We start from the raw sequence: 9,006 nt of genomic DNA on the forward strand, positions 1-9,006 counted from the left end.
CCATCTAGACTCCTGTCTAGGATTCCCCGGGCCACACTACCAGAGTGACCTCTGGTAGTCAATGTCCTTAACTCCTTTGGGTTTCAGTTTCCTCCTTGGGAAATGACAGAATGAGATTTGCAGGTTCAGCACTTAGCCTTGTGCCTGGCACAAAGGAAGCAAGAACAGATATTAGGCAATAATCCCCACTGTTATCTTTGGCAGCTGTGGGTTGGAGCAGGGTGGGGAGTACGTGGTGGCTCCGGGTGACCAGCCTACCAGGCCTGCTCACTTCCTACCCACCTCTGCAGTAAGCTCTCCTGAGAAGCAGCAGAGTGGTGCAAGGAGGACAGATGGGCCCCCTGGAATCCCAGCTGCCCTGCTTCCCCACTGTGAGATCTGGGGTGGGCCACTTCTGTGTGCCTCAGTCTCCTCTTCTGCCCTCAGTGAGAAGTAATTGTGCTTACCTCATATGCTTGATATGCCTGGCACCTAGAAATCTTTGAAGAATTGTTAGCTAATATTATTACTGTACTCTTTAATCAATTGATAGACATTTTTTAACATCTTTATTGGAGTATAATTGCTTTACAATGTTGTATTAGTTTCTGCTGTATAACAAAGTGAATCAGCTATATGTATACATATATCCCCATATCCCCTCCCTCTTGCGTCTCCCTGCCACCCTCCCTATCCCACCCCTCTAGGTGGTCACAAAGCACCGAGCTGATCTCCCTGTGCTATTTGGCTGCTTCCCACTAGCTATCTGTTTTACATTTGGTAGTGTACATAAGTCCATGCCACTCTCTCACTTAGTCCCAGCTTACCCTTCCCCCTCCCCGTGTCCTCAAGTCCATTCTCTACATCTGCGTCTGCGTCTTTATTCCTGTCCTGCCCCTAGGTTCTTCAGAACCATTTTCTATTTATTTATTTATTTATTTATAGCTTCCATATATATGTGTTAGCATACAGTATTCGTTTTTCTCTTTCTGACTTACTTCACTCTGTATGACAGACTCTAGGTCCATCCACCTCACTACAAATAACTCAATTTCGTTTCTTTTTATGGCTGAGTAATATTCCATTGTATATATGTGCCACATTTTCTTTATCCATTCATCTGTCGATGGGCACTTAGGGTGCTTCCCTGTCCTGGCTATTGTAAATAGAGCTGCAATGAACATTGGGGTACCTGTCTCTTTTTGAATTATGGTTTTCTCAGGTATACGCCCAGGAGTGGGATGGCTGACAGACATTTTTGTGCCTCCTCTTTGAACTGGGGATGAGATGTTACCTTGCTCTTGGCTCCGGAATCAGACTGCCTGGGTTTGAAACCAAGCTCTGGCATTAATCAGCTGTGCGACCTTGGGCAAGTTACTCCTCCTCTTTGGGCCTAAGATTCATTCTTCATCTATTTCCTCAGCAGAACTCAGAGGTGTAAAATAGGATTAGATGGGTTTATTGTACTTTTTGGGTCTTCGTTGCTGCTCGCGGGCTTGCTCTAGTTGCGACGAGCGGGGGCTACTCTTCGTTGCGGTGCGCGGGCTTCTCATTGCGGTGGCTTCTCTTGTTGCGGAGCAGGGGCTCTAGGCGCGCAGGCTTCAGTAGTTGTGGCCCAGGGGCTTACTTGCTCTGCGGCATGCGGGATCTTCTGGACCAGGGATCCAACCCGTGTCCCCTGCATTGACAGGCGGACTCTTAACCACTGCGCCACCAGGGAAGTCCCGGGTTTATTGTAAAGAGCTAGGACAGTGCTCGTACCGCAGTAAGCTCCATGAGCTATAAATGAAATCTAAGCCACTGGTCCCTTTTTCCATGAGCCCAGTCTAGCGGGGAGGTCAGCAAGACCCGGAGCTGCCGGGCTGTTGGCTCCCGCAGTGGAGCGCGCGCGGCCTGAGCCGGGAATAGCTCCCAGAGGAAGCGAGGGGCAGGCCCATGAAGGGCGTGCCTGCCAAGGAGCAGCCAGGGTTCCCGGCCGCTGTCAAGTCGTAAAGTTCCAGGGAACCCTGAGTGTTCTGCGCGTTCGTTTAAATACAGGTATTGAAATACACCGCATGACATCGATTTAATGGGGAATCTATATAAAATAAAATGGGCCAAACCTGTGTCTGTTCGCTGGGAATAACGCTAGGAAGCGAGAGGACTTCTGGGCAAGAGCTCGGCGGAAAGGGGAGAGGCGTGGTGGCCCGCCTCTGTTCTGGGGACCCTCAGCCGGTGCTCTGGTCCGCCGGCTTGTGCAGGACGGCGCTGCTCTTGAGGGAACCACTCCACCCCAGCCTGCGGAGCCAGCTTCTTTCTTTTTAATGTCACGGTTTATCATCTCATTAATTTTTAACCGCGGTGGGTGGCTGATTTTTTTAAAAAAATTATTAAGTATAACTATTTCCCTAGGTGCGCCCCTGGCACTCCGGGCATGCGGAGGAGTCTGCCTGCACCGCACTAATCTCCGCGGGCTTTGCCACCTCGGAGGCCCCCAGCATTTCTCACTTTTCTGTCCTGGTTGAATTTTCTCACTCTGCACGCTTCGTTTATGGAATACTTGAAAAACAAAACAAATACTGCCGATTTGATTTGCGAAGGGATCGCTATGGGAAGGCGGGCGTCGTTAGTTTAAGGTAGTAATGACCCTTAGACCCTCGTCCCCCTGGCTCCCGGACCCAACACCCTCGGCTGGCGAGAGCCGTGTGCCGCTTGCCAGGGCTCTGCGCACTACAGTTGACTCCATAATGAGCCTGGATACCGAGCCTGAGATCCTCACCCCACTGGTGAGAGCGTAGGCTCGCTCGGGGCGGGGAGCAGTGTCCCGCTGCATCTTGAAGAGGGACGTGAACGGGCTCTCGGTTCTTAAACACGCCCACCCCCACCCCCGCCCTTCAGCCTCTGCCCGGTGGGTTTCCCAGTTCCGCGCTTAGGGAATGTATGACCTTGACCATTACCTTAACCTTTGGTCCTCAGCTTCCTGGCTTGCAAATTAAGATGGATTAGATTAGAGAACCCCGGTAAGCATTTAGCCCGGGAGTCCTGGCTTTCGGTGAGCCCAAAGCCAGCCAGCCATTGTTATCCGTTTGTGAGAGACCTTGGGGTCACTCAGCTGGTCCCTGAAGGATGACAAAGACGGAGAGGGAGGCATCATAGAAAAACCGTAGCAGTATAACGTTGTGAAAAAATTTTTTTTCTCTCTAATGTTACTGTAGACGAGTGTAAGATGAAAAAGGCCCACGGACATGCAGGACCCCGGGGGTGGGTGGGGGGGCTGGACACTAATTAAGGGTGAGAATGTGGGTGAACTCCAGGTCGAAGGATTCCCTGGTTGTGTGAGTTAGGCCGCCTGCTGGGGCTGCCCGGTAGGAAAGGGCTGTCTGAATTAAGAGCTGGTCTGGTGGTCTGGCACAGCCTCCGCCGGGTGCCCTTCCACGAGATGGGACCGCGGTGTGCATCTCGGAGAGGGGCAGAGAGCGCTGAAAGCTCGAAGTAGGGTCGTAGGCTCAGGAGGCGGCGTGCAAGTGCTGAGCTGAACACTTCCCCTCCCCGCAGTCCTCGGCTTGGACTTTACAGCAGAGAGATTCAAGTCCGAGGGCCCCGAGCCATGCTCTGAGGCAGCCTTTCCCACCTCTTTACAGAGCACAGCCCATAACCCTGCAATAGTCGATTGCATACACCCCAGCATCCCTGAATCGCAAGCTGTGTCCAGCTCAGCTCTTAGCACTTAGAATCTCCTGGCATCTTCCCCTATCCCCAAAGGCAGTGGGGAGAGCCTGAGGGATAGAGGACGGTACAGGCACTGGCAGAGCTGCTTGGTCCCTAGCTCGACAGAAGGATGGCCCCAGGCCCGGCTTGGGGACTCTTCCCCAGCCTAAGAGGCGCACTGAATTAGGATATGCCGGGAGCAATGTTTTGTCTTCCACCAAGAGCTCTGGGGCCAGGCAGCCAGGCCTGTACTTTTCAGGCAAAATTCAGAAATACCCACATTCCACAGGAACGCAAAGCCCCTGACTCCCTCCCTTTTTCCTCCCTTTTAAAGAATTGAATTAACTCCTCTTGACTTTGGAGGCTGGCGGTAGATGAGCCGGAGGTAGAGGAGGTAGAGGAGCTTGGAAGTCAGGTCCGAGCCCCTGAGGACTGGCGGGACCTGAGTATTTTTGTTATTTTTATTTTACTGATGAAAAAACAGGGGAAGGCAGCAAGAAACTCCCACAGTGAGCAGGTTTTTAGCTGGATTTCCCTGAGCCTCAATTTTCTCATCTGTAAAATCTGTACAACAGCATTCGTTGGTAGGAACTAGTGCAAAATTCGTTAACTGCTGAGAGGCGGTCAAATGGGGGAGAAGGGTTCCCTGACTACGTGAATTCATGGGGCCTAGCCACAGAAGGAGGTGAGCACGGGTCCGTCAGACGCCTCTTTGTGGTCCAGGCTCTGCACTCTGCCCAGCCAAGCAGCTGGTGACACCGGGCCACGGGACCCCAGTGGCACTTCCATTTGGAGTATCTGAGTATAGCTGGGCTGGGGAGTTCTGAGGAGCTTGACAAGAGTTTTGGTTCTGGGCTTTTCCATCTATAAAATGGGCTGCAGCATTCTTCTAAGCAGGATGAGTTCTGGTGCCTTCCAATCTCATAGGGCTTAGGTGCCTTTGCCCTCCATTTAATGCCCAGTACCTGGAACAGTGCCTGGTACATAGTAGGGTTAAGGAGGTGAGGTTGGGACCTCTGGGCCAGTGTCCTCAGTCTCTGAAGTGAGACCCAGAAGCAAACCTCATTTCTACCAGTACTGGCTATTTGCTCACAGGCAAGTCATTAAACCTCTCCAGGCCTCAGTCTGCTAAACTTTAAAATAGGACCTCCCTTTGTCGGATTATTGAAGGTTACATGAGCAATCCCAGAAAGCACCTAACATGGGACCCAGCACAGGTTAGTCTTTATCATTATTATCAATTTGCTCAGTGAATACCCGTCCCTACAACTCAAGGCCGGCTGCCTCTGCCCTCCAAAATTCAGTTTCTGAAGCGCCGCAAGCTGAATGAAGCACACAGGAGGATCAGCGCACTCTCTTTAATGGGAAGGAGATTCTCATGTCTTACAGAAACGGGTAAAAACATAAATACGGGGGGTGGGGGCAGCGGCAAGGCAGCAAGGGCCCGGGCGCCCGGCCCAGGTTCGAGGAAAGGCAGCCGGATATTAGGCCTGCCGCGCCCGGGCTCCCAGTCCCAACTGGCCGGTGTTCGGCAGACTGGGGATGCCCGTGGGCTCTCGGAGGGCACTCCCGGGGCGACGGCTAAGGCACCAGGCTGCGGGATCACTCACCGCAAGCTCCGTAAACCCGACCACAAACTCTCCCTCGCGTGGGGACAAAGGCGCACGGGGCGGGTAAAGCTCCGAGGCCTCCCTGGGAGTGAATGTGACATCCGAGGGACGCAGGATCGTGTCGGGAGCCCTCCCTCTCCCCGAGAGTCAGTGCCCCTCTTTAGAGGTGGGATCGGTCGGGGGCTTCCCAGACCGGTCCCTTCCCTACCAGGCTCGGATACCGTGCAGTGTGGACACTCCTGAGTTGCCCTGCGGAATCCCGGGGCTCTGCACGGCGTTCAAGTCCCCGACGCCGAAGTTCACGAAGTTGTTGTTGGCGGCCGCCGTAGCCGACTGCGCCGGGGGCGGCCCGGCGGGGTAAGCAGCGGTGCAGCTGTAGCCAGGGCTGCAGGCCGCGCCACCGTAACCCGGGTAGGCGGGGTAGGCGTTATAGCCGTAGGCGTTGAGGCCCACGCCGTAGGCTGGCGCGTAGGGCGCCGAGTCCCCGAGGCAAGGCTTGCCATCGCGCACCAACACTGGCACCGCGATCCTGCGCGCTGGCGGCGGCGGTGGCGGGGGCAGCCCCACCAGCTCCAGAGTCTGGTCCTGCCGTTGCCGCTTGCACTTGTAGCGCCGGTTCTGGAACCAGATCTTGACCTGCGTAGACGTCAGCTTCAGCACGCTGGCCAGCTGGTCGCGCTCCGGAGCCGACAGGTACCTCTGCTGCTTGAAGCGCCGCTCCAGCTCGTAGACCTGCGCCTGCGAGAAGAGCACGCGCGGCTTCCTCCGCCGTCGCGCCCGGGGTCGCTCGGCGCTGTCCGCCTCAGGCTTCTCCAGCTCCACCGCCTTCTGCAGCGCGCACAGCTCTGAGGGGGAACAGAGAGGCGGAGAGACGCTGCGTCACGGCGACCCGACCACCCGAGCTCCCGCCGGGTGATGAGCCCCAGTGGGTGCCACCCCGTCCTGCCTGGAGCCCCCAGCTTGACTGCGGCTCACTCTGCCGGCTGCACTGGGCGCCGCGACTGTTCGGTTTCCGCTCGACGGTCAACATTTGTTGATTGCCTACTATGTGCCAGGCACGGCTCTAGGCACAGGAGAACAAAACAAGACAGGTCCCTGCCCTCGGGTTGGTTCACATTCTGGTGAAAGAGATGGACAGTGACCTAACGACTTCAGGTTGCAAAGAAAATAAAGCCAAGTGATGCGCTGGGGTGAATTAGATTAGGACTACTTTGGTTTGAGAAGTTAAATGAAGGAGACCTAGGCCTCACCCCAGGGTCGGTCACACTATCTCAAAATTACGGGAACCGAAGAAACAGAAGGCCAAGAGGTGTTGGTTTGATTATCTATCAAAGGCTCCCGTGCAACTGCTGCGGAGATTGTGCAGCGCCCAAAAAGCAGCGGGTGGGCAGGCGGCCTTGGAACCTGCCTTGGATTCCAATTGAATTCGAATCGGTAGCGACCAATTCAAGCTGCCGTGCCCTCCGGCAGCTGTTCCCGGGACCTTCCCTCTGCAACTAGACAAACTTTTGTAGGATCACAGAAAGCCCCTCTGGGCTCTCGGTGGCCCTTCAGCCAGCGCCCCCGGCCTCCCCGGGTTCTTGCGGACCCCGCGTTGGGCCCCGACGCGCCCTTTCCACCGGCGGGCAAGCCTCCCCCTGGACCTCGGGATGCGCACGGCGATCCGGCCGACTTCCCCAGTCATCTCCTCCATTGCCCCACGCCTTTCATCGCGCGGCATTTTCTAACTTTTTCCAGGAGAGAAACTCTCGGCCCTGGCCGCGTGGGAAAATTGTTATGGAAAAATAAAGCTGCTAAGTCAGATTCTTGAGAGTCCGGAGTATCCCATTTTAAATTCAAGATCCTTGTTCTCAAACATTCCACTCTCAGGGCACAAAGGAGGAAAGGCCCCAGACACCCCGGGTAACGGGTGGGCTATAGAAGGTCCTGGACCTGCTCCAATTGTGCGCAAAAGTATGTCTGGCGTGCAGCATTTTGATTTCTGTTTAACGGTTTTCGTCAGATCCTCAAAAAGACCCTCAAGAGATTAAAAAAAAAACACAACGATATACAGAATCTCTCTCTCTCTCCCTCTGTTCTGTCTACCACAAACGGATCGCTCAACTTCAACTTCATAACAAATCCAGGAGCAGGGCTGCCGCCGCCTGGGGCTTTGTTAGGCCGCAAGAAAGTATAATATATATTTCTCTCCTGTCTCTTGTTTCTGATCGTCACGATCCAGCATTTCCTCTAAACCCCAGGGGGGGGGGGGGACCCTGGCGACAACCTCGCTTCTCACATTCGGAGCCCCCTTTGCTCGACCATCCGCCCAGGCACTCGCCTCTCCTCTACCCAAGCCAGAGTTTCTTGGCCGCGAGGTTTGGGGACGAAAGCAACCCCAGAGGGGAGAAGGAGCTTGTGTTTCTTCCTCACCTTTCTTATCGGCTCGAGGGTCCTTGGCAGGGTCGGGGTCGCCATAGGCACGCGGATAGAAGGCGGGGGCGGCTGAGAAGGCAGGCAAGCACTTGGCGGGCGAGGGCGCGGGGCCCAGCTCGGCGCGCAGCTCGGGGAGGCCGGGCGCTGCGGCCTCCGGCCCCGCGTAGGCCTCGGGCTTGAAGGCGGCCAGCATGCAGGAGGCGGGCGCCAGGGTGGCCTCCAGGCGCGCGGAGAGCTCGCCGGCGGCCAGGCTGCGCTGCTGCTGTTCCAGATTCAGGATGTCTTTGACCGAGAACGGCGTGGGCGTGAGCGCGGGGCTGGGGAACATGGTGGCAGCGCGCGTTTCACAGGGCCAGGTGGGCGGCAGAGAGCAGCGCTGCCCACGGCCCCCGGCAGCCTCCCTGCATGGTGCCCGCCGCGCGCCCGCGCACCCGCCTTCCAGCTCGGGATGTGGCCGGGCGGCAGGTAGTGCAGGGCGCAAGGGGCAGGAGAGGCGGGACCAGGCCAGAGGAGGGGGACTCAGCCTGCCATTGGGCCGGGGGCCTCGTTGACAGGAGCGATGAGCACTTTCGGGTCACCTAATATAGTCATACGGCTCAAAAAAAAAAAAAAAAAAAATCCCGCTCAGCTTTTTAAAGGGGCCGCAACGCGTTTGGAAGACTCCTTTCGCTCCTGCAGCCTGAGATTTGTCCAAAACATTAGCCTGAAAATCCTACCAGGATGCATGCCCAGGAAAGGACCCGATTATTCTCCGAATCCGGCCTTTAGGCCGGGTTGGGTGGATCTGGGATTTGAAGAAATGTTCCTCAGCACCTGAAACAGAATAGGGAAGTGAAGGATTGGGTGAGGGCTGGGGGGACGGAGTTATTTCCAGGAGTCGGAAAGGCTTTATTTATTACTAACGGTGTGGTGTGTCCGACTTGGAAGAGTCTGAATAAGAAGAGAAGCATTGCCGAAAGGGTTTGCTCTGGGGCGATGGCAGGAGGGGGCCATTCTGGACAATTTTGGTATTCTGTGTAGTACCCCCTTTACCAGGAGGCCAGGCTCTGGGGGCTCCTGGGTGAGTCAAGCTGAAAAGCAAGGTGGGTGGTTGTAGGACGGAGGGGCACCGCCTACAGTAGTGCAAGTGATACAAACACAACTCCAGGGGGCACCAGTCACTGCCAGTCTCTTCCCAGAGAGATGACCCTCCCCTTAATAATGAAACAAATCCAGAATCCCAGCAGAGAAACTTAGCTTCCCAGAAGAGAGCTGTCTTCTAGGGCATCCTAGCTCCCAGTGGCCTTTTCTCCTATTCTGAGGGCCCGTCATTCCG

The 9,006-nt window shown here is 55.6% G+C and overlaps 1 protein-coding gene across 1 annotated transcript; it reads right to left on the bottom strand.

Annotated features, from left to right (window-relative positions):
• Window positions 1-5,480: 5,480 nt before the first annotated feature.
• On the bottom strand, window positions 5,481-8,019 carry NKX2-5 (NK2 homeobox 5). The gene is made up of 2 exons (XM_068534631.1): window positions 7,689-8,019; window positions 5,481-6,121 (listed from the first exon to the last, which is right to left on the bottom strand). Exons 1-2 carry the CDS (start codon window positions 8,017-8,019, stop codon window positions 5,481-5,483), a joined length of 972 nt encoding a protein of 323 aa, XP_068390732.1.
• Between the last annotated feature and the right edge of the window lie 987 nt (window positions 8,020-9,006).

This window comes from Eschrichtius robustus, chromosome 2, assembly GCF_028021215.1.
Source record: "Eschrichtius robustus isolate mEscRob2 chromosome 2, mEscRob2.pri, whole genome shotgun sequence".
In the NCBI taxonomy this organism is placed as follows: Eukaryota; Metazoa; Chordata; class Mammalia; order Artiodactyla; family Eschrichtiidae; genus Eschrichtius; species Eschrichtius robustus.